The sequence below is a fragment of the Poecilia formosa genome, unplaced genomic scaffold, assembly GCF_000485575.1.
Source record: "Poecilia formosa unplaced genomic scaffold, Poecilia_formosa-5.1.2 Scaffold36, whole genome shotgun sequence".
Lineage (NCBI taxonomy): Eukaryota > Metazoa > Chordata > Actinopteri > Cyprinodontiformes > Poeciliidae > Poecilia > Poecilia formosa.
In genome coordinates, this window is record NW_006799975.1 from 2,763,399 (window position 1) to 2,790,894 (window position 27,496).

The 27,496-nt window shown below is 37.9% G+C and overlaps 2 protein-coding genes and 1 long non-coding RNA gene across 5 annotated transcripts in view; 1 reads left to right on the forward strand and 2 right to left on the reverse strand.

The window, feature by feature from the left end:
• Positions 1–12,647, reverse strand: part of LOC103136994 (matrilin-2) — a 39,496-nt gene extending 26,849 nt beyond the window's left edge. For 2 of the 3 annotated variants that reach the window (XM_016670651.1, XM_007550489.2), the window contains exons 1-10: positions 12,450–12,647; positions 7,289–7,432; positions 6,572–7,144; positions 6,370–6,492; positions 6,166–6,288; positions 4,622–4,744; positions 4,327–4,449; positions 3,309–3,431; positions 1,682–1,804; positions 351–473 (exon numbers count right to left, since the gene is read on the reverse strand). In XM_016670651.1, coding sequence (XP_016526137.1) covers positions 351–473; positions 1,682–1,804; positions 3,309–3,431; positions 4,327–4,449; positions 4,622–4,744; positions 6,166–6,288; positions 6,370–6,492; positions 6,572–7,144; positions 7,289–7,415 — 1,561 coding nt within the window. In that variant the 5' untranslated portion in view covers positions 7,416–7,432; positions 12,450–12,647. The remainder of the gene's footprint in view (positions 1–350; positions 474–1,681; positions 1,805–3,308; positions 3,432–4,326; positions 4,450–4,621; positions 4,745–6,165; positions 6,289–6,369; positions 6,493–6,571; positions 7,145–7,288; positions 7,433–12,449) is intronic. The other variant, XM_016670652.1, reaches the window with a different exon arrangement.
• Positions 5,018–17,790, forward strand: LOC107836040 (uncharacterized). Its single transcript, XR_001661896.1, has 3 exons — positions 5,018–5,029; positions 5,872–5,874; positions 17,263–17,790. It is a non-coding gene; the product is annotated as an uncharacterized LOC107836040 (long non-coding RNA).
• LOC103136995 (lysosomal-associated transmembrane protein 4B) lies at positions 13,877–25,785 on the reverse strand. The gene is made up of 7 exons (XM_007550490.2): positions 25,498–25,785; positions 24,414–24,525; positions 22,783–22,856; positions 22,577–22,699; positions 22,375–22,473; positions 20,536–20,631; positions 13,877–15,550 (listed from the first exon to the last, which is right to left on the reverse strand). The coding sequence occupies exons 1-7, from the start codon at positions 25,606–25,608 to the stop codon at positions 15,464–15,466; spliced, it is 702 nt and encodes a 233-aa protein (XP_007550552.1). The 5' UTR covers positions 25,609–25,785; the 3' UTR covers positions 13,877–15,463.
• Positions 25,786–27,496: the final 1,711 nt, after the last annotated feature.

Genomic DNA, 27,496 nt, shown 5'->3' on the forward strand with positions numbered 1-27,496 from the left:
GATGTCATAGTGTTTCTCAAATAATTTGCATTCAGCTTTAGAGTATATTGTGACCCCTAGAGAAAGTGTGATTTCAACAACTGCAAGGTACTGTGGCTTAGCTGGTCAATGCCCTGACTTCAAAACAGGAGATACTCAGTTCAAATCCTAACACCGTCTTTAAATTAAAATTCTTTATAATGGTTTTTCAAACTTTTTACAATATTGTTTGACACTTTGAGAAATATTAATATCAGCAATTTTATTTAAAAAATGCATTCATTCCTGTGTTTTCTTTTTTGGCTCTCCTCTCATCGCTTAAGTGTAGACAATAATTAAAGTATCATTCCAGTGAATTTATTATTACTCACTCTGACATGTCTTCCCATCTTTTCTCAGAGTGTATCCTTCTCTGCATTTACACACACATGAATTTTCCGTATTTATGAACTCCTGCTCACAGCCGTCATTCCCGTCAAGGCAGTGCTCTATCTCTGGATGACACATAAGCAGACATGTATGTTTTACAATCAAAAATAGGAAACAGTGTATGAAAAAAAAATAAAATGATTGAATAAAAGACTAAAAGTGGACTGTAATAATAAGGATTCTGTGATATGAATGCCTTTTAAATGTGACGGAACAACGCTGAATGCTGACTTTCAGGCATAAAATACCTGGAAATTATAACTGTTCTCACAAAAGTATTGGAAAAAGCATGATGAAACTTTTTAGCCAATATGTAAAATTCTGCACTATTCTGCACAACAATATTGTCTGGATCATTCAAACACTTTGCTGAAATACTCCAGTTAAAGTTCAGACATAAATCCCGTTGAGAATCTGACACAAAATGTAACTTTTGCAAGTTACACATGCATTTTTTTCAGAATAGGATAGAAACCGTAAAGAGATTTGCTGATGCAGTGAAACTGGGTTTTAGAAAGTGTTGATTCTACTCCAAACTCATTCATGCCGCTTTTTGGGGAGAGTCCTGAGGGTTTAGGTTAACCTACTAGAGGTGGAAAAGTAACAGCATTTTCACCGGGGATTCCTCTTAAATGGAAGGACGCTGCTCCACCCACAGTGTTGAAACAGGATAGACTACTTAACTTAAAACTAGAGAAAATCAGGCACGTGAGGAGAGGCTCTGAAAATAGATTTCATAAAACCTGGAAATCTTTTATGATTTTTTTTCCAATAAATCCTTAACAAATGTCCAGGCATAGCAGTTCCTTGAAATTTTGACTGTGCAGTGGTTCCATAAATCTTAACAATGGTTTTCAATTTTTCTTTTCTTTTTGTTTTATTTATTTTCCTACATAGCTTGTAGGTGATAGTTAGTTGTTAATTGGGTGGCTTTTTCTTCTTCCCTGATGGAATTGTGATTGTTATTTATTTATATATTTATAATGCACAAAGCCTAATAAATATGTTAAACACCAGAAAGTATTGATTCAGGGTAAATAAAAATAAAGGAGATTTTCTCCCCTTCCACTCCACAATTCTTCTTTGTTTCTAGATCTTGAAATTTTAATCAAACTCATGTTCACAGTCGTAAGGCAACAAAATGGCTTGACACTTTTGTAAGGCGCTGCGTAGCGAACACCAAGGCAGTACTGAAACATAATACTTTTCTCAAATCCTTTTTAAAAAAAAACTTCACGATTTCTTCAGCCACAATATGCTCCAATCTGCATACTTTTACAAGTTTTCCCATCTGGTCTGAGTGTGAAGCCTTTCCTGCATCGACACACACACGAGTCTCCAGCGCTCACAAACTCCTGTTCGCAGCCATGGCTGCCATCAGCACAGGGATCCACCTCTGTGTGAAAGGAAGAGAGTGTATGTAGGTTTGTCAGTAGTTTTGAAAAGTTTCTTCTCTTCATCAGCAATATCACTTCTCAAGATTTGTCGGCTAACGGGGAAAGAGCAAGAGCGTACATTTTTGAATAACGACATCCTAGAGTTTTCTTGTGCAATTTATTTTGAATAAATGTGACATAAAAACAGTCAAATATCAGAACCCTATGAGTCCTAAGAACCTGTTTTTTTAGGAGAAATTAAAAGAATTTTGAAAAAAATGTCATCAACTAAACAGGTGTTGTCTCAGCTACCTGAAGCATAGGCAGCATCACTTTGACTTAATATGCTGATTTTGAAATAAATATATATTTTCATATTTATTCCTCTCTGTCATGAAGTGCAGTTGTTGGTGGTGAGGAGAGACGCTGAGACCCAGGTTATAGTGATGATGATGAAGATATTTAATGATGAAGATGCTCAAACAGTCCAAACACAGGCAGCATGGCAGAGAGACAGGCACACAGCCAAATACCGGTAGCAACTGATAAACAGGACTTGGAGACGAGAGCTAAAGCAAACCAGGACTAAGCAGTACAACTGGCGCGAACATAAGACACAGTAGACAAACGACAACGACCTGAGAGGAACACACACAACAGGTGGGTTTAAATACACACGGGGTAATCAAGGGAATGAGACACACCTGGGAGACAATCAACGGGGGACAGGACAGAGACTCACAGGAAAACAGGACTGAACACAGAGAACTCAAAAATAAACACACAGAAACACGGATCGTGACACTCTCAACCCTTTCATAATGTGAAAAGTTTATCATTCAGAATCAGCTTTTAAACATGATAAATAACTAATTCATTTTAACAGGTTAACTGGTTAATTGTAAATTAATTGATTAGATTGCATTAATCACTAAGTGGTTTGGAGAATGAATGTTCAGATTTTTGATTTTGCTTTATAAAATGATTTCCAGCTCTTCCTCTGAAGAAGGTAAACTCATGCTTCATGCACAGAATTTGGATTTCCAAAAACCTGCTAAGAGTCTGACGGAAAGTGGAAAACTATCAAATCGTCTGAGCTGAATTGTTTGCAAATAGAAAATCTATTTTGCTGAAAGATTAAAGAATGTTTCTTGGATTGAAAACAACGCAGTCCAGTCTGTAGGCACAACTGGACCCAGCTGGCTGGTGAATGACAGCATGTTTTCCTCTCTCTCTTCCATCTCTTTTATTCTCTGAATCAGCTCTCAGATGCATAGAGGAGTCTGAAGAAGGTTTTTGAAATGGCAAAAAATAGATTCTGTTGTTGAATACTCTTTGGTTCCTTCAAAGCCTCATATGTGCTGATCTGTTCTGATCTATTACAAAATGACAACAACAGGATTTTCTGTCAATTTCGCAACTCTATAACAAAAATACCATTAAATGTGTTTCATTAAGTTGTAAAGAAAATTCCAAAATGCAGGTTATGGACAATTAAAGGTAAAATTATGTTTAGACGCATACTTTTACAAGTTTTCCCATCTGGTCTGAGTGTGAAGCCTTTCCTGCATCGACACACACACGAGTCTCCGGCGCTCACAAACTCCTGTTCACAGCCATGGCTGCCGTCAGCACAGGGATCCACCTCTGTGTGAAAGAGAGAGAGTGTGTGTAGGCGTGTGTGTGTCAGCTCCTGTGAACAAGACTGTCAGTAGTTTGCAAGAGTTTCAATACTGCAGCTCATCCTCAACATTCATCAGGTTATCAAAAACGACAAGAACATATGTTTGATGTTTTTGAGTTCTGTTGTGTTTTTTGTTTTTTGGGACAAGAAAAGAGTCGACAAACGTTGGAGACAACTGAATTGTTTGGTCTGCTTTTTATGCAGGTATTTTCCTGCCTTTTATAGTTACAGATTAAGTAAAATATTTCCATTTATGTTAAAAAGACATGAGTTGATCATTTAAATTTAAAACTGTATGATTTGGGCAACACGTCCTTCCACAGATTGTTTGCTGGGATTTTGTCCCCTTCCTCCTGACAGAACCGTCGGGAGCGGTCCACATCTCTGCTCTTAATATCTCGCTTCGTCTCTTCTGATTTTTCCATTCTGTCACTAAAGGAGGTAGTTTTGTTTATGTGTTGCATTAAAGTGCCTTCACTTTCGTCAGTTGTTATGAATCAGCCTATCAGAAGCTTGTAAAGCCATGACATCATGATCTGGGCTTTGACAAAATTGTTTAAAGACATAGTAACCTCAGTTTATGTAAAAGAAAGTAATTTGTTAGCATATTCTAATAAATTATCCCTCCAAATATCTTCACATGTAGCAAATAGGAATAATTGGGTAATCCTTAAAGTCTTAAAAAACGGGAGAAAAAAAGGTCTAATTTAATGCTAAACTCAAAAATAAAAGGAAAAGAGTCTTGTTATAATGTAGGTAAATTTCTGACTTTATGTCTTTATCACTAGACTTATTTTGTGAAGGTGTAAAAAAAAATATTTAAAACACTTTTAGCAAATGGAGTAACGAGAGCCTTACTTTGGCAGGTTTTCCCGTCTGACCTGAGTGTGTAGCCGTTTGTGCATTTACACACACAGGAGGTTTCTGTGTTCATAAACTCCTGTTCACACCCATGGCTTCCAGCAGCGCAGTGATCAATCTCTGAGAAGAAGGATAAAACAAAAAAATAATAATAATAAAACACTTCAAGCATTAAATTCGCCCCAATACATCGCTATCTATTGAAACTACTAATCATCTGGAGTTCACAAATGATTTCAGAATTGGTTTGGTCTCTTGACCTCGTTCCAGAAATTAGGGAAAATTCTCGTACGGCTGCAAGTCTTTCCGTCTGCGTTCAGGACGAAGCCTTTCTTACAGCTGCAGATGTAGGATCCCGGTAAGCTGACACAGTTGTGCTCACAGCCGTGGTTTCCCAGGTCACAGTAATCTATTCCTGAGGAGGGAGAGAGAACACATTATTAATGTCATAACCACACCACCAGGGCCGCCGCTGCACTAACAACAGGACTAATAAAACATCGACGAATGAAACAGACTTAAAAAAAAAAAAAATTGGTGTAACTTTCAATCCTCCCTTCAGGGGCACTGTGGTGAATTCGGGATCGGTCAGGTAGATGTGTTTGGATTCAGCCTGGATACAAGTCTACATTTCTGATGATTGAAACACACATCCTTCAGGAAATCCCCCTCTGCTTGTTTTTTTTTTGTGTGTGTGTGTGTTAGCATCCACCAAGAGAGCAAAGGGAAGCTTTCCCAGCAGTGGGTGGACAAGACATCAGTAGTAGCAGGGCTGCTGGCTGTGGTTTCAGCCGGAGGGCCACAAAGATAATTTATTTCCAAGAGATGCTTTCGTAGTAACCGCTCAGCGTGACTGTTTTAGCCTCGTCTGCCACATATGTTGCAAGGCCTTATTTATTCAGATCATTCATGATCATAATCAAAACTTTGTCATATTTTGCGCACGTCGTCTTTAAGGCGAAAACAGTAAGATTTGCGTCACACTACAACCCCTGAAAAAGTGTTTGTGTCCCTTGAACTTGTTACAATGCAAACACAAACATCAACGCATTAATTAGAAATTAGTGTAATAAATCAACACAAAGATGATCATAATTGTGAAGTAGAAGGAAAATGATTCATGGTTTCCAATGTTTTGGGGCTTTTTCCCTACAAGTAGAAATCTACAAATTATGGCAAGTTTTCAGTTAAACTTTTCTGTGATAATGTTATTTCATCATCTAAGACATCAAAGAGTGCTGCCTTAATTCTTTCATGCATGTTTGACAAATCCTTAAATTTCCCATGGCAACCATTCAACTGTGCATAATGCCTGTGTGGCCCAAGCCCCACCTTCGAGACGAAGCTCCTCCTCAGAGCTGCATCTTCCAAGCTTCCAAGCACAGAGCAGACCTTCCCCCACAACTCCCCCACTCAGCTCATTCAGAGCCAGCAACCACCAGCTAGCCAGCAGCAATTAGCACCTGGTGGAACTGCTCATCTACTGAGCTCACTATAAAAGCTATTTCTCAGTCAAACAATGGTAAAAAGAAACATCGCTAGAGGGTTATTAGAGGAGACATGTTGTGATGAATTCCTGATGATGAATTGTTGTGAGGTGGAGTTTCAGAAAGAGCAGGAGTTTTTAAAGAGATAGAGGCCCAACTATAAGGCTTTAAATTACCATGTCAAATTTCTTTCAAGACATAATTTTATAACAACTGATGGTAATATAGGTACCTGACACTGCTAGAAAATGATTCTACATGGCTGGAAAACATATAATACTACCCCTTTAAAATACAAGAATGAGCAGGATAAAGCGAGGATCGTCCATGTCAAAGTGAGACTTCTTACTGTTGCATGTCTTCAGGTCAATGGTGAGCTCATAACCTGGACGACAGCGACACTCGTAGCCATCAGCCAGGTTGACACAGATGTGATCACAGCCGTGGTCCGCCGCGGCGCACATATCCTCAGCTTCAGACAGACAACATGGCGGCAGGTCACTAACCGCTTCAGAACAGCTGCTCTGGAAATGTTTAACAGTCAGAGACTCACCTTTACACGTCTTCCCATCCGGGTTGAGAGTGAAGCCTTTTCGGCACCTGCACCTGTAGGAGGCGGGACTGCTCACACAGATGTGCTGGCACTGATGCTCCACCACCTTGCACATGTCTGAACCTAATGAACACGCACAAACACTAAAGCACGGCTCTGCAATGAATAACGACAACTAAAACCAAGGTCAGGGATTGCTCACCTCCACACAGCTTGGACTTGAACACTGAGATCAGGGTTTCTATCTGACTAAAATTGGCCACCAGATGGACGTGCTCAGAGTGGGGCTGGCTTCCTATGGCCTTCAGGGTCTTCATCTCCACCCGTCCCACTCCGATAGCAAAAATCTGGATGCCAGCCTCCCTCGCTTCAGCCGCGATCTCCTCCACCGTGTCCTGAGGTCTCCCATCCGTCACGATCATAGCGATCCGAGGGATTTGCAGGCTCTTTGGTCGGGCCCCCTGCTCCTCGGTGAACGCCACCTCCATGGTGTACTGGATGGCCAAGCCGGTCATGGTGCCGGTGGCCAGATGCTGCATGTTTCTCACAGCCTCCTCCACCTGGGCTTTGGAGGTGTGGGTGTTAAGGGAGAACTCAGGCTGGACCACGCTGCCATACTGCAGCAGCCCCACACGGGTGGAGTTGAGGCCAACATCGAGAAACTGCAGCAGGTTGATGATGAAGGTCTTGACCTTGTCGTAGTCTTCAGGTCGGATGCTCCTGGAGCTGTCAATGACGAAGACGAAATCCAGCGCTGTGGCTTTACATGGATTCTCTGAAAATCAGGAAGAGGGCTGAGGTCAGATTTTGGTCCAAAGACGACCAGAGCAGAGATACACACTGCAAAGGCGCAAAATCTTATCAATCGTATCAAACGAGACGACAGTGCAAGTCGTCTCGTTAACACCGAGTCTCTCACCCGGTGTGTTGTTCTGGATGATTGTGTCATTTCGTCGTTTGACCAGGACCAATTTGGGACGGCGTCTCTCTGGACGCGCCGCGCTGCAGCATAGCAGGCAGAAGAAGGCCAGGACCATTGACCTCATGACGAGAGAGGAGACAACTGCAGCAGAGAGGTAACTGTTAAGAGAATAAAAATAAAAACTTCTGGCTCGTTATAGTCTCTTGTGCTTCCAGATTCCATGATTCCATGCGTGGAAACAAAAGCCACACAGAGATGACAGTCAACACTCCACAGCATACATTTTCAGAGTTTATTCTAACATTTAAAAGTATAAAATCACATTGACAACACAGACACTTCAAATACACTAAAACAGACATTCATTTACCTGAGACAAATAGAAAAGAAGAAAGAGAGAAAGACAGAAAGACAGAAAGAAAGAAAGAAAGACAGAAAGAAAGAAAGAAAGAAAGAAAGAAAGAAAGAAAGAAAGAAAGAAAGAAAGAAAGAAAGAAAAAGAAAGAAAGGAAGAAAAAGAAAGAAGGAAAAGCAAATACGTGCAAAGACGTCTTTGGAGAATTGCAAGAGCAAATCTAATTTGTTACTCCTGTGTAGAAAGTTTTATAGTAAAGGCGTATTCTTGTCTTTAATTTATTCAAATAAGGCGTATCTTTGCTCATCCAACCAGATGTTGTCTCTGACCCTCTTTAAAGTTAGAAACTCCCTGCAATTTGTTTCGAAGATCATACACCAGTTGTCTCCTTTATCTAAACAAAGTGGAAGCAGAGCTTCTCCTGATCTCCTGCTGTTTTTACGGCTTTTCACAGATCAGTGTGAAAAACTGGAACTTATCCTGATTGTTTTTCCACACAGACACAGACACAGGGCACTTTCAAAAAGACCTTAGCAAACAATCTGCTGTAACTACAGATAAAATAAAGGTCAATAGGGCAGAATAAGTTATTAATCTGAAAACTATTTTAATCAAGACGTTAAGTTTTAAAACTAGCATATTATAGAAAATTTTTCTTAACATAACATAACAGGGATTTATAAAATCAGAAGATGAGAGCTCATCTGGATGGAAATGACAAAACAGAAACTCAGAGAGGCAACAAGCCAGGAAGTCTGCTGTCCAATAGGGAGCCTTGATTCATGCTGCCCTGTTACAACCACAAACATCAGTGCATTTTACTGGGGCGTTTCTGATTCCAACATAAAGTAGAAAAAAATCATATTTAATCCATTATGTAGTTATTGTGTGAAGAACTGTTGAAGGTGGTTTTCAAACTTTTTACCCTTTGAGGCCAAAACGGGTAAATTTAAACTACTGGCAAGCCTCAAAATTCATTAAATTAAAAATGCAAAACGTTACTTTATTTTGATGGTTTTGTTTATTTGTTTGATTTACCTGCTCAATAATAAACATTTTTTATTGTTGAGCAGGTAAATCTCAACATCATGAAATATTGAAAACCTAAAAAGGGCTTCAAGCCTCATTAAAGGATCAGTATGATGTAAAATCAACTTTTTTGAGCTTTATATCATATTGTGATATTATTCCGTCAACAAAATCATATCTGGGGGTTATTCTTATTATTTCAAGAAAGAAAATGAGTTTCTAAATAGACAGAGGCCTATATATCTAGCATTTTTATAACAACTGAAGGTAACAGACGCTATAAAATGACTGTATGTGACTGGAAAATACATAATGCTGCCCCTTTAACATGCAGGATAAAAGAATAAATTGCTTCACACAGTTCATCATTGACTTCAGAAGTATCATTATCATCATCAACAACTTTATTTATAAACCACTTTAACACCAGCCACAGCTGAAACAAAGCGCTAATTGTCAGTAATAAATTTGATTAATAAGAATAATAATAAATTAGAGATGCTGTTCTCTCTGCAGAATTTATACATTCAAAGCACATACTGTACATACAGGCACTGTACACTGCCATGGTATGATGCAGAATATGAGAACATATGCAGAGACTTTTGTTCATCAAGGCAAAAAATGATAAAAACTTATATATATATATATAAAAACTGACAGAAAAGGAAAATCTAAAACTGAATCAAAAATGTTGCTATGGACAAAAATGTTATGGACGATCCTGACTGTCCTCTTCATGAGGCTGACTGAGCATCTTCAGTCAGAGGCTTCTTCAGGCTCAGTGTGGTACAGACCGCTACAGGAGACCTCTCCTATTGACAGCCATCGCCATCTTCTTCAATGCCTCTTTGAAGAATATTGATGAGCTACAACAACATTTAATTTCCCTTTGGGATTAACAAAGTATTTTTGAATTTGAATTTGCTTTATTTTGATACTAGAAGATTCTAATAATCCAGTCTGTTAAAAGAGATGTTTCACACATAAGGTATAGAAAAACATTTCAAGCTCATTTTTCATAATAAATTATGGCATTGAAAAAAAAGATATGAATTCCTTTAATCTTCTCCCATCTCCTCCCCTAAGTCACCAAGCATAGATCTTAACTCTAGAATTTCTAGTTCAAAAGCTGCTTTTTAATTTAATCTGTTAAATCTCTCCAGGATTCCATAGTATTTGGGGTTTCACCGTTAATTCTTGCTAAAGATAGCTCTAGATAAGCAATGTCCACATATATAGTCTGACCCTATGAGCAAAGGCTCTGCTGTGTGAAGCTCCATCTCCATCAGTGGTTTTCTTCATTGCACTTGGTTCAGCTTGCCAAGTTCTTCCAACTCTCTCCATCAATTTCTACTGTGAGTCATTTATCAAATGTACACAGGGTTCCAGTGAAGAAGTAACTCCTGCCAGAAATTACAGTATATTGTTTTAGTTCATAAATCCTGAATCGCTGAATATTCCCAGACAGTATGAACAAAGAAACCAAAGTCTCCTGAGGGTCAAGGGGGGCAGAACCAGCAGAACCCATCTGGTGCAGCGGCCATTTTGTGTCTAAACGACTGGCGTCAAATAAAATCCATGGCAGAAATTGATATGAATATAAAGAGGTTTAGGATTCTTTGAAGTTTTTTGATTACTCCCTTAGTTCTTATTCTGAAGTAGAAAAACAATGATTCATTATCAATATTGTGTTTTGACATCAGTTCCTGGAAGCTAAGGATCACTGTTTCCCCACTGCGATTCCAAAGAGGGTTACTACCTTAATTTTTATCATAAAATGGTTTTCCTCCAGACATGAAAGCTGCAGTGTGTAACTTTTATAAAAAAATTGTTTTACATATTTGTTGAAACTGTCACTATGTTGTGACAGTACGTTATAAGACGAAAAGTTCGGCCTCCTCCCTGAGCCGCTATTGTTTTGCAGAAATGCACGGCTCCCAGGCAAAAATGAAAATCAGACATAAAATCTGTGAAAAAAATCGAGCTCCTCTGCCTTCTCACAGTGCTAACTAGAACCAACCAATCAGAGGAAGGTATTAGTGCTGTCAATCACCCCTTTTTGTGGCACTGCTCATCTCTGCCTCTGCCTCTCCCATTGCACAGCCTGTCATGAGCGCTAAGGCTAGTTAGCATAGCCACCGATGACAGTGGATAAATGGCTTTCCTGTAACTTTAAGTTGTTTCTCCGCCATTAGCACATTTAGCAGTGAGAACATGAGGTTGATTGACAGCGCTAAGCCCCTCCTCCGGGCTCTGATTGATCAGGATTGGTACATTTCTTCAGATGACAGTAGCAGCTCAGGAAGGAGGTGGAGGAGATCGATCTTTTCACAGATTATCTGTCTCATAAAGTACTGTCATGACGTAGTGACAGTTTTAACAAATATGTTTTTATAATTTTACATAGTGCAGCCTTTGGTTCCTCAGAGCACAGACCTCGGATGACTTCACCTTGAGGAAAAACACCTCTAGGATCTGGAAATGGCGCATTCTGAGAAACCTCAAACAAGACTTCCCACTGTAATCCTACAGAGCTGCGACTGAGAGTCCATTGACACTTCAGGACTGTATTTAGCCATCGGCATCGTTTGGGTTCAGAGCCACTGGATTTTTATCCACACAGGTGGTTTAGGTTGATTTAAGAGAGGCTAACAGGTAGTTCAGACTGTTTCCCAATCCGGCTCCCAGGAGAGCCATTCTCTGTCTGCCATATTCAGACTGTTTGCCACCGACGTTAGAAAAAATCAGAAAAATATCAACAATCACTACAACTACAAATACAGCCACATTGAAAGACAGATCGTGGTAAATATGAACTTTCAAGATTGTTCAGATGAAGCAGGAAAAGCTGATATCATGGACCGCTGAACAGAGGAACAGTTTCTACTGTAGTTGCTGACCTGGGTCAAACAGAGGTCATGTTTACCACACTCATAAGCTGACCTCTGACCTCACTTTGGTTTGACACCTCTTTACTACTTGTCTAACCCTAACCCTCTTCTGTTCAACAGTAAAATAATGCGTACACTGGCGATATGGAGTTAAAAATCACAATACTTATTGTGATAACAACAAAAGTGACAATAAGAACTATTAATTACTTCTTTTTAAGGTGACTGTATAGTTGTGACACAGCAATAATAGCCACACAGACAACAAATACTGATCCTGAAAAACATTTGCTATACACTTCTTTAGGACACCAGTCACATAAAGTGTAATTAGTATCACTAAACTGCACACAAAGTTTTGAAAATGTTTTGACATTTGTTGATACTTCTATTGAACAAAGAGTGGAGAAAATAGTGAAATAAAAAATCTCAACAATACGGACAGTGTTGGGGTTTTTTAAAAATAACCAATTGGAATTTATTACTACAATGATAAATCACACTTCTTATAAGAAATTTATTATGATAAATGATGAACAATTAAATAAAGGCTCATCCTTAGCTTATAGTAAGCCATAAGTTTTTAAAAAAAACTGTCATTTTAAATATATTGAAATTGTATCTATGTTTTCTGCTTAATAAAATAAGCCCAAAATAATATGTTTACTATTATCTCAAACAAACAACAATGAACTGATCAACTTTTATTAAACCTGATCTCTGTTTTGATCATTTCTCTGTACTTGATGACTTTTCCTGACACAGGTGAAGGGAGCCCAGACCCTGAAGTAAGCATTAAATAATCTGTTTCCTGGATTAGCCTTAGCCAGAATGGAAACAAAACTGTGTTCTAACATTGAAAGTTTTGAAAGTCACTCACCTTGTTGGAAAAACTGAATCAGTTGTAAGTTCCTTTGAAACAATATCTCATTCTCTCCCAGAACGGAATCAAAAAGAAAAGCTCTGCTGGAAATATTTTTTCCAGTATTGCTGCCTTCCGCCGTAAATATTCACATATATGTATGTATATTCCAGAAGTGTGTCTCCCTGCTTCGCTCAGTCCCGTCCTCCATCTGCTTCACCTCTCTTTTTACACTCCCTCTGACTCAAACTTCGGAGACGCCTCTTGTTCAGCTCAGCCTGCCTGTAAACCTGCAACTACAGCTTGTGTTTATTTCAGTGACATATTGTCACCGAACTTTCCAAGCAAATAGAACAGAATTAATAACGTTCCCATGTTGTACAGCGTTTAAATATTTTAATAAAAAACATGAGAATAATGAGGAATAAAAACTCAGAAAAAATTACTCGATGTGTAGGAACGCTTCATAGAACCTCTGATTAGCTGATAAACATGCATCAGCCGCCATGTTTGATGTTCAACCACACTTAGCATCCGACGAACCCGTTCCGTTTTCAGATGAATTGAATCTGTGAAATGCTCAGAGCTTGAAATATTATCTCATTACGTAACATTGCTTTAAACGTCTTCCCAGCCTGTTGTTTTCCTGGGTTGTCATGACGCTGTTTGTTCACTAACAAACCTCTGAGGCCTTCACAAAACATACAGACAATAAATTATACAGAAATATAGTCCAGACATGAGTCTTTTGAAGGTAAATTGGCTGCGGTTTGTTTAGTGGGCTGGATAGTGCATGTGCACACCACACAGTTCAGATTTATATTTGTAAGATATTTTGAAAACCACCATTCTTCTTACACTTCACAGCTGCATAATACTTTGTGTCACGCTATTTTACAATGAAAGCCGTGAATACTTATGTAAATGTAATTATCCTTAATAAATTTGCCATAAATGTCTAAAATGTTATTCCATATTGTTAAAATAAAGTGTTTGCGTGTACGATTTGGAGGAAAGAGATTCATTTAATAAAAGCTGGAGTAAGACTGTAATACAGGAGTATCAAACTTATTTTACTTTGGGCCTCATCAAGATCAACAAAATACTTGAGGCAGAAAGCATTCATGAAACTACCTATAAAAAAACTATTAAAATATTAATAGAAAGCTGTCTCTGCATTCGACGAGTTCCTCTTGAGATTAAATAATATTAAATATATTTTCATCTTCATGTAGAGTAAAACTGTGTTTTTATTAACAAAATAATATTTAAAAACACAACTGTAATTTCAGAGGTTACACATAAAAGCTTATGATGGGCCGGATATGGAAAAAGTGAAGAGCTGTGAAAACTTTCCGTCGTACAGAGAGGTCTCTCAGCTTAATGCACAAGCTGAGCTTTGAGCTGATTAGTACCAAATCTTGAAATAAAACATAACATCTTTTCAGGAAATTTGGTTTTAATAGAGAAAAATATCACATCAATTATTTCCACAAAACAGAGACTTTTGCATCCTTGCAGAGCGTTTTGTTTTCAGGCAGCAACAAGTCCATCTGGTGGAACATGGTTGTGTAATGTTTACACAGAGCAAAAAGCTGCTTTTTTCTTTTTTCTTTTCTTTGATTGATAAAACACAAGCAGGACCTGCTTTCCCAACGCTCCAGTTTCCCCGCATTCACACAGCTAACTGATTCCAGATCAGCACCTCCAATGTGCTTTAAAAATAGTAAGTGAAGCTAAGCTAAGACGTTCTTCGTCGGTCGGTAGAAACGCAGTTAAAAGTTCACAACGCTACGATCCTGATTACAGCCATGTAATCAGTCAAAAAGAACACAGAAAAAGAGGTGATATGCTTGGTGATGTACATTAGGGCGGCTCTTTGATCATGTCAGAATACAGGCAGATACATCTCTTTGGAAAACTTCAAGTTAAGGGGACACTTCATACATGAGCCGATAAAGTGCAATCCGTTATAGAGAAAGAGAGAGAGAAAGAGAGAGAAGGCAATCCAACCCTGATCACGAGCAGACAAGACTGATACCGAATAACTCCGTATCCATTTCCACGCTGATCCATACCGTTCACTAGCTGCGTTTCCATTAACTATAGAATATGTGCAAGTTTAAATTCAAAAAATAAATTCGCTAAACAGAAACATGCCAATTTTGAAAAAACTCACTGGTTTCAATTAAAAGGTTTTTACAGTGTGATGAGGTGGTTCTTCAGCCAAATGAAATACATGTATTTCATACAAAACAGATGTGTAGATGTAACAGTTAACTTTTTCACGTGACTTTTTTCACATTAAGTGATCAACAGCTGGATGTTACTACTGGCGGAAACGATGAAGAAGACGACAGGAAGTGGTAGCAGGATGATGGTGTGCTTTTATTTTTTCTGACAACATGCAGCTGGCTCCATGAGAGCTCTCACACGCAACGTTTCAGATGAATTATGAATATTTCTAATGTAACTGTTTACATCCGTCGCCGCCATGTTTTGCAAAGACTTACTGCATGAACAGACTTATTCATGTGTGGCTTTAGCTTCATTTCTTATTTGATGGAAACAAGTTTTTTTGCAATTACAAAATTTAGTTTAGTTTTTTTTTTTTTTACAAAGATTTGTGCACATTTGTAATGGAAACGCAGCTACTGTTGCATTTGAGCATAACATAAATATGACTAGATAAATAAGACCCAATAATACTGTTACAAACGCACAAAGAATAAATAGAATTCACAAAAATATATGTAATCTATGCGACTTCCTACAGCTTTCATGTCATTTCAGCCACAATCTAAGGCATACAGTATGCTAATCGCTCCTGGATAAACCTAGGAGGAAGAGAACTGATACATTACAATTTGGTTGGTAACGGCGAGATGGAATGGGAGTTGGTTGAGCGATGTGTGCTATCGTGGATATTTGTGAACATAGTGAGGCAGTGTGGTGCGTCGTTTTGCTGGAGTGTGTCGTATCGAGTGCTAACGGGAGGATCCGATCTGCAGGATCCCAACATCGGAATGTTTTCATGCCGTCGCCTCAGCGGAGATGTAGGACGGAGGAGCCTGTTTGCACGGGACGCTGATGTTGTCATCATATGGAGGAAGCAGCACCTGCAAATTATCAACAACAAAAAAACACACAGGAGAATATTTTGATCAGCATTGTTTTGTTTTTCACAAAGTATGTGGTGCAATGCTAAGGCAACATCTAGAAAAAGCAGGAAATGGGGAAAGAAAAATGTAAAAAAAATATATATATATATATATATATATATATATATATATATTACAGTGAGTATTACTAAATTAGAATGTTTGCCTAATATGGCTTTGTAACATTTTAAATTATTAAGCAGATGAACTTAGGGATTAATTTATAGCTATAGTTAGAATACTTAAATTAAAAAGTAACATCTTGAGCAAATTTATATAAGGAATCTGTAGCACTGTGATACTTGAGATTGGAATTGGGCTCTAAGCCAGAATGTTGACCACATGTTCAAAGTCCTGGTTGTCATTTTCACTCAGTCTTCTCACGTCCAGGCCACAGCTGATAGATCCTGTTTAATTACTTTGAAAATTTCAACCCTGCCTCATGTTAGCCTACAAGCAAAAGAGCGACAGGCATGAGGAAACATAAAGGAGAAACATTATGCAGTGCAAATATAAGGATAGGGACAGAGAAGAAAGGAAATGAAGAAACTCGAAAGAAACAAAGAATGAGAGAAAGAAAACTAAAAACAAAAGAAAGTTTGTTTTTAAGAGATCAGAAACCTGAGATCCCATCAAATAAAATACCTAAGAGTCTTTAGCCTCATTCAGCAGCTGAGTAAATCAACACCCGCTGAAGTCGCTTCTCACCATGTGGCCGACAAAAGCGTGAGCTCCCTGAACGGTTCAGCTGGCTTCATATACAACACCATGTGTCTCACTGATGGGTCCCATGTTTTAAACAGTAAGCCATTGAGAAAGTCCGTATTTTTCCTAAATATTTGGTCGAGAATCACTCTGTCTTGAACAACCCAGAATCAGAATCAACTTTATTTTGTTTTTGTGAAGTTCTAATGCAAATGCAATATTAAATATTATATAAAATATTCTCCATTTTCCATTCTGTGCAAGTGTTGCAAAAAAAAAAAATTACTCATGTTCTCGACATTATAATGATGACCCAAAATAATTAAAAAAAAACATTTTATTTATTTATTTTAGATTTGTGAAATAAACCAACTTTGATACAATAAATAAATAAATAAATAAAAACTCTTCCTGCTGCCAAAACTTTTTATCTTAAAACGAGTTGTTGTTGGGGTTTTTTTGTTTTTGTTTTTCAAAATTACCATGTGTCCTTTAAGCAAATTTATTTTTGAAATATCAAAGTGCTCAATTATACGGCCAATGGAAACACAGCTAATGATGTGTCGAGCTGTGTTGGACACAGCTGCTGTTTTACTTCAGTAAAACAGCAGCTGTTTTACTTCAGTAACGAAATACATTTTCGCAGCATTTTGTGCTGAAGCACAAAATGCTGCGAAAAGGTATTTCGTTACAAAATGGATCAAGTTTATACCTAAGCAGTCAAAGCAAATGTTGCCCCTCCTCCCACCACCACATCAACCTCATAAAGAGAAACGACCCTCATTTCACGCTCTGATGCATTTTAATGGGAACCTTATTGCTTCTGTGTGGGAGTCAACCACTCAATGCTCGCCCAGAAATTCGTCCCACATGGACTCTATTTGTGCACTTTCGACCTAAACCATCGTTTTTACTTCTGTTTCACCGCTCGGGCTGTTAACCAAAAGCCACAGAGCAGCCCGCAGTGTGTGTGCGTGTGTGTGTGTGTGTGTGTGTACCAGGCTCTAATTGAATACGCCTTGTTTTAACTGAAAAAACATGGAACCTTGAGGCTGATCCTAGGAGATAAATGGACAGGTTCCTGTTGTCAGGCAGCGGAGAGGCCTCCTACTTCCCCTCTGCATCGCCAGGTGTTTTACTCATCAGGACCCTATAGACGTCCCCGCTTCCTAAACGTCCACGGCGACGCATAAAACCACACAACGTATTAATATGTGGAGTGTTTGCTTGAAACGCTGCAGACTGGGAGCACATGTTCATCTAAATACGTGTGAAACTGAACAAGGTAAAACACTGAAAAATAATAAGAAAACAGGTGGTCCAACTTAAAAAAAAACTAGTTAATTTGTTACAAGTAATCACATAAGTGGAGTAAGTTTCTTAAGTTGTCATGTAAAGCAAATGTAGGTAAAGTTTGACAAATTTAATTTGATTACATGTAACAAATTCATTCTTATTTTTAAGTCAAAGCTTTGCTCTGTTTTTTCAGTGAAGTCAAAACAAATGATTTTCCCACAGAACTTTTCAAAAGTTTTCAAAGTACGTCTTCAAACCACACTTTAGAAATAAAAGTACAAATTAACTTAAAAAAAGACTGTTTCAATTCACTATTACATATATCCTATATCCTGTTCATCTGACAATGAAGAGGATATTATGACGAATAAACTGAAATATGGCAACTTTTTATGTTAAATGTCTCTCTTACACACCCTAAACACCTGACTGGGTTGAGAAAGTCACAAAAAATAAATGGGTTTTTTTTTTTGTTTTTTTTTTATGTTTTCTGGCATTTAGCAAATAGAAATAATTTTTTGGAAATTCAAATTCACCTAAAATAAGAAAAGCTTCATCTGATTTCACTGCAGACATTGAGAAAAAAAAAAATCGCAGGTGTATTTTTATCATCCTTAAATTTCTGGTTTCAACTGTAAAAAACGTTTTCCAAACGCGGGTTTTGAATCAAACATAGACTATGCCTTGCGGACATGCTGGTCTCTATGGAGACAGGTATTAAGAGCGGATGGTAAAAGCAGATGATTAGTGTTTCCACTGCCTCCGTCCTGTCATGCTATAAGTGGTTCTAATTAGTGAGTGGGTGGCAGCAGTGGAGCCTCAGGTCTCCATCCAGGCTGCAGGCTGATGGCTTTGGCAGAGCGGAGCCTCGTCCCTGTTCGTCCAGCCTCTGTAAAGCCGCCTGCTTCCACAAACGCCTTTATGTTTCCTTCCTGCCTTCGACATGTTGGCTACGCAGCAGACAGACTGGCTAAAGCAGAAGTAAACCTACGCAGACGATAAAAACATGAGCGCAGGCCGGGACTGGATGAACGACAAGAAAATATATATATATACAATCCGTTTCTCTCCAGTTGTGAGGCATGTTGATGCATTTAGAGGTGGAAAAAAGAAACAAATAGACATTAAACAGTGTTTCATGCTGGATCCCGAGATGCTGACATAAACATTGTGGAAATATACCAAGTATATGTAAAATATATTGCAAAAAAGTCTTCATGCGCCTTGAACTTTTCCTCGTTTTTGTCGCATAATGACTACAAAGTTATATTCATATTTTTATATAATGGATTTTCTTGCAAGAGATCAACTCAAAATAGATAAGTGGAAGGAAAAGGAAGATTTTTTTTAGAAATACAGATCTGAAAAGTGTGGCATGCGATTATGTTCAGCCACTTCTTTTGCACGATACCCCCAAATAAAGGGAAGTCCAAGTGAATTTGTCAATTACAACTCAGTAAACAGTTTATGTAAAAATAGTCTCTGCATCCAAGAAGTGAATAATTCTTAAAATGAATTCATATTGAACGTCTCTTCACAAGTACAACAACATTCACTCCTCTTGTGTGAATAGGAGGAGTGAGATTTTTTTTGGTTAGTAATTTAAAACTGCGGATGATTTTTCTTCCACTTTTTCTTCACTTAAACTCAGAACAAAAACAGTCGGTTCTGTGGTTGATATGAGAGTGAACGTGAAGCAGTTAAAGGGGGATTAGCAGTTCTGCAAAACGCTTTAAAAGTTGTGCATATTTATGGTAATACAGTTTATTCTTCCACAGAACTATCTGCTTTTCACATATTCTGATCTGATGTGGAAATCGTCTTTACAGGTATTGTTAATAAAAGTTGTTTGCACAGCTGTTCGCTGGACATGAAGACTGACAGAGATATTAGTGTTGAAGAGGAGGAGCTCAGGCGGCCACTGGAACGCCTGCAGCACAGCTGGGCTGCCAGAAGACATAAACTCAGGTTTTCTTTTCTCCAGCTTCTGTTTAAAGTTCCTGTTCTCACTGGAGAAAAGGGAATAAATAAAAGACAGTTCTGCTGAATAAAACTCGTTTAGAGCCACAAAATGTTAGATGAAGTTTTGGGAAAAGCTTTTTTTTTTTTTTTTTTTTAAGTAAATATTTACTATAGGAAATTTGTTGTAATTGCTGAAGAACTACAATTTTATTTCTATTTTTAGATTTAAAACAAATTCAAATATTGGCAAAAAAACTATGGATGCATTTTCTTCCATGAGATATTGATATAACTATGTAAGAAAAAAAAGCATATAGTTTCCAAAGTAATGACAAGAGCTGCTACTTTTAGAGTCATTCTGTTGTAGAAGTTTAGTGCAATTATTCATTGAAAAAAATGGGAAAAAACTAATGAAACATAAAAATATCTATACTTAAAAACATTAGTTAGTTTAGCAAAATTTTGTAGAACACACAAAATTTGGAAAAGCACAAAATCTCACAGAGTATTTTAGTCGAGTTTCTGGTGCAAATATCTCACTTAAAATAAGACAAAACTAACTCAAAATTAAGTTTTAAGGGATGATATAGGAGCTTATTTAAGTCAGTAGTTCCTTAATATTAATGAAGAAGTTCTAGTTCCTCTGGTAGATTATTTTACTTATAATATTTTCCTATCTCAGTCTGTCGATGAAATTAGAACTTTTTCATCAATAGTAAGGAATCATAGACTTTAAACAAGCTCCTATATCTTGTTGAAAACTTACCTATGAGTTTGTTTCGTCTTATTTTAAGTGTTCTAATACATTTGCGCTAGAAACTAGACTAAAAAATACTTGATAAGATTTTGTGTTTTTGCAGGGAAACTCCAGAGTCACAAGTTGCGGACTGAGAGGGAACGTTGCCGAAATAAATGGACTCTTTTTTTGTGATTTAATTGGATTTATTGAATGTGTGTGTAGACGGTAGAGAGTGACTCACTGTGGTGTCATTGGTGGTGACGTAGAGCAGGATTTCAGAACCGCCCCTGCCGCTCACGTATCTGTAGCAGTTCCACACACAGGCAATCAGGTAGGCCTGGGATGGGACAGGAGAAAAACGAAGGAGGACCTCAGATGACCTGATACCAACTCTACCAACTGGGAAAAATGTTGAGGAGTTTACAAAAGTAATCGACGATAATCGGTGATTCTAGGCAGACATGTTTGTCTTCACAAGACGGAAACCGAGCAGCAGTCTGTTTAACATTTCTCTAAGAGTTCGTGTAAATTTGCAGTCGGGTCGTCTCATCCCCAGAGAAGCCGTGTTAAATGATTTACTTCCTGCATGCAGACATGCGTGCTGCACTACATGAGCAGCACGCCTCGCAGCGCATGAAAGGCTGCAGTTGGTTCTCAGCTTACTGGATCTGCCTGAGACCCATCCATCATTTAGCAGAAGAAGGAGAAACAAGCTCCTGTTGTGTTCTTTATCCACAGAATCCTTTCTGCTCTCAGCAGGCGGATCGCCACTGGAGCTCCTCTGTTCAACACAACACCATCTGCCGCGTCCATCCACCCGTCCATCTGCTCCACGGCCCAAAGCCGCTCTGTCACAGGCCAATGAGATGAGCCGGTGTGATTTAAAGAGGCCTTCGCAGGAAGGCAAAGATCTGCTTCCTGGGGCGGGACCGGGAGGGGAGTAGCTGGGGGAGTTGGGACTGGACAGGGAGGAACAGGGCTGGGTTATTTAACTTCCCAGCTCTCTGCAGAGGAGGGTCAGTGTGTGATCAGGATGATGGTTTGTAGATGACACAAACCAAGAAAGAGTTTTCTTCAGCTGGGTGTAGATTAATAATGCAGCACGGCCCCTCCCCTGCCTGTTGCTGCACACTACAGTCATATTCAGTAAATTAGAAAATATGTCCAGATGAGACTCGTTTGTCAGACTGAAAGTACCTTTTGAAAGTAGAAACGTTTAACCACATACTTTTAAATAAGCCCATATTTCTGTTTTTAAAAATATTTCTTTAATTGGTTTGACGTAATATTCTAATTTTAATTCTTAAGTTTTCATTAGCCTTATGTGGAAAATCATCATGAGGAACAGAAATAAAGGCTTCCAAATATCCGTCTGTGTGGAATGAATCGAGATGATATGTTTCACTTTGTGATAAAATTCCTGACATACATGGAGCTTTTCAGTGATATTCTCATTTATTGAGTGGATCTGTACTTGTTGCTCGTTTTCAAGAGGAATTTTCCTTTTTGGACGATATATGGGTTGAAAAACACATCTGACAAGAAGCAGACTGCAGGCTAGAAAATTCAACAGAAATACTGGCATTTATTACTGTGTAAAGATTATTGCAGAAAAAAATTGTAATATTTTACACACTAAGCATTTGAAAACAACTAAATTTAGCATATATTGTATTATTAATAATCAATATAATGAACGATTTTAGCAACACACAGTAATTGAGAAGTGGGAAAAATTCCACAGAAACTAATACTCAATAATTTTATAATTTTTACATAATGTTAATTATATGTAATTTTTTGGCTTTAACTTATTTTTATAAAATAGAAATAAAAATATTATAAAATTATACATATCTCTATGTTTCAATTATCACATATCTATTAATAAATGTGTGTCTTAGTATCATGCTGTAATCTCATTACTCCCTATGAAAACTTAAAAACACCTAAACGGTGCTCAAATAGACTTCCAACTGAGAATATGTGAAAGAAATATAAAAAGTATTTATACTGATAAAAAAAAACCACTTTTGAATGTATGCCAGTGTTCTTACTATGAAGTCAAAGAAGGTTTTACCTTAAAGCCAATGATACAGCCAATGAAGAGCAGCACAACGAGGACCAGGCAGATGTTACTGAGCGCAGCCACTTCCTCTTTGTAAGGGAAATTATCCGGCTGCAAATGAGTGAAAAAAAGAAAAAAACAGCCATCATTAAACAGCCAACAGGTAAACATAAAGGAGCGTACCTCATTTGTACTTATATGATGTGACACTTACCAGCTGCTGCAGGTAATCCTGTATTGTGTTTGGATACACCACAATGCTGACAGCCACCAGGGCGTTGAGAGCAAAGTCAAATATTTGGTAGCAGAAAAAGGGGATGATCCACGCGGCACGCAGCTGTGGCAAAAGCGTTTGAGACAGAAAGGTAGAATTCTTCCACAGAAAAAAAAAAGATATTACAAAATAACCATTAAGTTTACCTTATATGCACCATATGTTGCCATTCCACATATAAGGATCATCAGCAGGGAGATTGCTGAGGCAATGCACATGTCTGCAATAGCAAAAAATTTTTAAAAATATTAGAAATTCAAACTAGAAATAGAAACAATAAAGGTATCAAGGTGTCAAGCAGAAAAGGGATAAACCTCAGTTTTTTGGCTCACATGCTGTTTGTTTTACCTCACATCACCCTCAGCGTAACAGAGGAAAACCAATAACTCTGTTACGTAAAATAAGAGCTTGGTACGATCAGATAAAGCATCGGCAGTACTGGAACAGTTCACCCAGACAACATCTTGTGTGTCATGTGAATCGATAACTTATTATCCAGCACTTCTTTAATAAACTGTAGCTATGAGTCATCCGGTGAATCACATCTAGTCCAGAAAATATGTCCCTTTGTTTGCAGCGACTAATTTACCTGAATGTCAAGAGAGCTGACAGAATTAGAACCTGAGAATTTTGAACACCAAAAATGAAAGTGCGACTGCAGACCTCATTTGCAATTAATCTCATTTGTATTTAGACACTTGTCTAATCACATTTAGACAAGTGTGATTACATTTTTTTCCAAAATAGAGCAACTGTGCAATAATACTCTGTTTTGTGTTCCAGCTAATCTGGAGATAATTAGCTGGACTGTTGGTGGCTATTAGCCATGTTTGCTAATAGCGGACAACAACTTTAGCTAACATACAGCAACAAGTTACTTTTAACTTCTAGTCTTTGTCTCCTGGTGACTTTAAATCCATTAGTCACCTTAGCATTCCTTTAGCAGTGCTTTACTTTCAAACAAGTGCAAAGCAAACATCAGGGTGTTGTGTTAAAAAAAAGCCGTTTCCAGTTTCCTTAGTCTCTACAAAAATATTTAGTTGCCATTAATTATATACTCACAGAGTAGATAATCATAAGTCATAATGAAAATAATATTTTTATTAATTGTGTAGAGTTGTCTTGGTTGACGGTGTTGCTTTTCTTATTGAGTAAAATTAATAGATTATCTCAAATCAGTAGATAGTAACAGTCCGACACTACACAGACGTTCTCTCTAACTTTTAGTGTTTGTCCAGCCTTGGCACTGAAAACTCCTCAGATAAATAAATCACATTAAAGTGTCCTAGTTTTCATGTGTGTTTCAAAAGAAGAGGCTGTATATGGAACACAGCCGGCCTTACAGGGAAAATCTAATCCTGGGACTTTATAGTCATTCTGAATCAGGGAATCTGAATGAATGGCATGTGGTGGCGGTAAACAAGACCGGAGCACTCCTGGACTAAGACGGATTTATCTAATTCTTTGGACAGATGGAAAGTAGGTTTGCATGACTGTGCTTTTGGGTGTTATAGTCAGACAAAGGTGTTTACTGTCCACTACTTAGAGAGGTAGTCTACTAAAACAGTCAAGTGTTGCATGACTTTATGGTTTTTTTCTGTGAAACTAATGTGACACTAACACCCCTTAAATTTTCCCATATTTTTTATGTTACAGTAACAAACTTCAATGTATTTTAGCAGGGTTTTGTATGATAGACCAAGTAGTGCATAGTAGCCAGTTGGGTGGAAAACACACTGTGACATTCTACTTATGACTTTGTTTTTAGGATACTTACTGGCATCATCCATGACATCCAGGTCATTGGCCAACTCAGCACTGGTCAGATGGTACTTTTCTGGATCACTGAGGGCCGTGAGCAGGATGAGTAACACCACGGCATTGATGAGCTTAGGAACAGAGGGCATATGGGTAAGAAACAGGCAAAGTACAGTGGAGCTGTAGAGCTTAAAATGCATACATGAACTCTAGGTTTAAGTGGATACTATAAACATAGGAACATTAAAGGTCTGCTTGGAAATTTGTGTTTTTTGTACAACACAATCTCTGGCCTGTGCAGTTCATTATGCTGATGACTCATTCATCCCCATTGATGGGGTGAAGAAACGGAACATTCTTCACATTCAATAGGCAACCTGAAACCAAACCTGCTACCTGAAGAGACCTGCTGCTGATTTATTAATAGCAGGTAGAGAAAGGATTTTTCCACATGGCCTTTAAATTTACTTCAAAAGGCTGCTGGGTTTTCTCCTCATTTTCAATTAGGAGACAATAACCTGGAATAAACTGTGATAGTTGGATACACTTAGCTGCACATGTCATCTGGACGATAAATTATGACAGAAATTATTGCAACAAAAGAAAACATTGTTATTTTGAGACCATTTTTACATAATGTATAGTTAACGGCATAATAATTCAAATTCAGCCCTCTACAAGATCAATAAGTTCCAATTTTGTAAAGAACACTTTACCCTGGACAAGGAAGATATTTTAAATGTATATAAAAATAAAAATAAAAAAAAAGACAAAAACAATAAATTGAAAATTAAATCCAATGCAAACAAAACCGTAAATAAATTCGATTACAAAGTCTCTTTAAAACAAAATAGCCCTTCAAAAACTATTAATCGTCAGAATGGACATTATTGGGGGGCTTTTAACTTATCACGCGATTAATCGATTAATTGCTTATTGCGACAGGCTTACAAACCCATAAAAAATTATCAGAATATCCTGGAATAATATGTCATCCTTTTGTTGGAGTACAGTATCCAACCTGAATTCCTCCAACGAGGCCACGCTTCCCCGCTGCTGCTGATTGTCTACAGGGATGCAGTGGGATACAGACAGATGCTCACCATATACCAGACCCCCAGGATGATGGTTCCTGTGCGGACATGGCAGCACAGGCAGCAGCTTGTGGAGTACCAGCGGTCCCATGGAGACATCATCATCTTGTCTGTGAGCATTTACACGCAGAGTCGGTGACGGGTCGAGTTGGGAGGAAAAGCAGTCGCCTCGTCGTCCGAAGCACGTCCGCCGAGCGCCGAGTCTCACCGAGAAAGGACGAGAAGCAAAGCCATCCGCTGTTGGTCTATCGGTTGTTTACTCACCGCTTGAGCGGATTATAAACGCTCTGCCGCGTCAAGTTCGACACCATCTGAGGCGGAAAGCGGAAATCTGATTCCAAATTAAACGCTGAATTTCACATTGACGCAAAAATGTTTAACAAATTATTCGAATAGGGATTCTTTGAACTGTTATAGCAAACACATTTTCAGTGTAATTTTTCTTCTTCAGGTGAAGGAAGGAATTATTTAACTGGTGTCAATCAAACTGTGAACTTTACTCACAAGCTGGATCTTCTTAATTCTAATTAGGAAAATTCTTTGGGATGAACAAACACAGCAACACAGACCAACTTTATTTTTTGTATTTATTTATTTAATTTTTATTTATTTATTTATTTATTTATTTATTTATATTATCATTTTGAGGGGAAGGGTCTATTTTTTGGAGACCATAGCTGCAAAAGAAATTAATCGAGTTTGCAGACCCCGTTCAAGTTTTGGTCTAATTACTTAAGCTAAAATTATTTTGAAGAGTACTTCCGGTGAATCACCGGCTAATCTGTGCTATCTTGGTTGGGCAACAAGGGCGCCCTCAGTCCTGTTGATGATAAACACTCTAAAGGAGATGGACTCAAATCCGATTATGTAATGCAGGTTCGAGAAAGTTACTGAACGGATTAAGCTCAGAACATGCATCTGGAAATTACGGGTCAATTCTTTATACAGATCCGTTTATTTATTTTTATTTTTTCTTCACCGTTGAAACTGTGTTAAAAGATAAAGCAGCCTAACATCGCTATATAAGGCGTAATATTTCACAGGGCAAATAATTGATAGAAGAGTAATAGAAATCCAACAGACAGCGGTCATCACATGCTGTTCGAATAGTTGATTCAATGTAATTGAATCATTAAATGCAGGGAATCTGAGTGACCCCATTCATTCTGTGGAAAACAGATTGCTCTTATGGAGGCAGTGTGTGTATATACAGTGCCTTGCGAAAGTATTCGGCCCCCTTGAACTTTTCAACCTTTTGCTGCTTTTCAGGCTTCAAACGCCCCACTTTGCAGTTTTTTGTTTGTTAAAAAAGTTTAAAATATCCAATAAATTTTATTCCATCTCATGATTGTGTCCCACTTGTTGATTCTTCACAAAATAATAAAAAATTTAGATCTTCAAGTTTGAAGCAGTGGGGCAATGAGGGAAGACATCTCTAATTGAGTGGACTTGCCATTTAGGTTTTACAAAGGAATTTTAAAAAGCATTACCTGGCTGTTAATGCTCTGAATACAGCGTGCAGCTGCCAACGAGTTACATATTTGCAGGCACATAAAGAAAAAAGGTCCAGGAAATATTGGTGGGGACTGTCCCCTTCATGCCAGAGTTGGTGTGGACATGTCCACACCAGTCCTTCAGGAAGTTATGCCTATGCATTAATCCAACAAAAAATGAGATTACATCATATGTGGTAAAAAACCAAGAAATGTAGATGAATTGTTAAATACTACAGCTCTGGTATGGAATCCATCTCTGCAGGTGTCAGCCGTTGATATTTAACAGCATATATCAATACTGTCAACTCCATACACCTCATTCATTTAATCATAGAATAAACAGTGATTACAAAATAAATGAGTAGATCAGGGACGCTCAATGTTATTCAGTTTATAGAGTAAAAGTCGGGAGTTTTTCTGGCTTATTTTTTTCATGTTTTGATTTGAAACAGAACAAACAAAAGCTATAAGGATTCAAAATTTACTAATATTTAAGATTTACACTTATTTTA

Excerpts from the sequence above, each read along its gene's own strand:
- LOC103136995 (XM_007550490.2), bottom strand. The coding sequence starts at position 25,608 with ATGCTCACAGACAAGATGATGATGTCTCCATGGGACCGCTGGTACTCC. Across the intron at positions 24,526-25,497 it reads TCCTGGGGGTCTGGTATATG|CTCATCAATGCCGTGGTGTT; the intron begins GTGAGCATCTGT and ends TCTGTTCCTAAG. Across the intron at positions 22,857-24,413 it reads GGATGTCATGGATGATGCCA|ACATGTGCATTGCCTCAGCA; the intron begins GTAAGTATCCTA and ends TTGCTATTGCAG.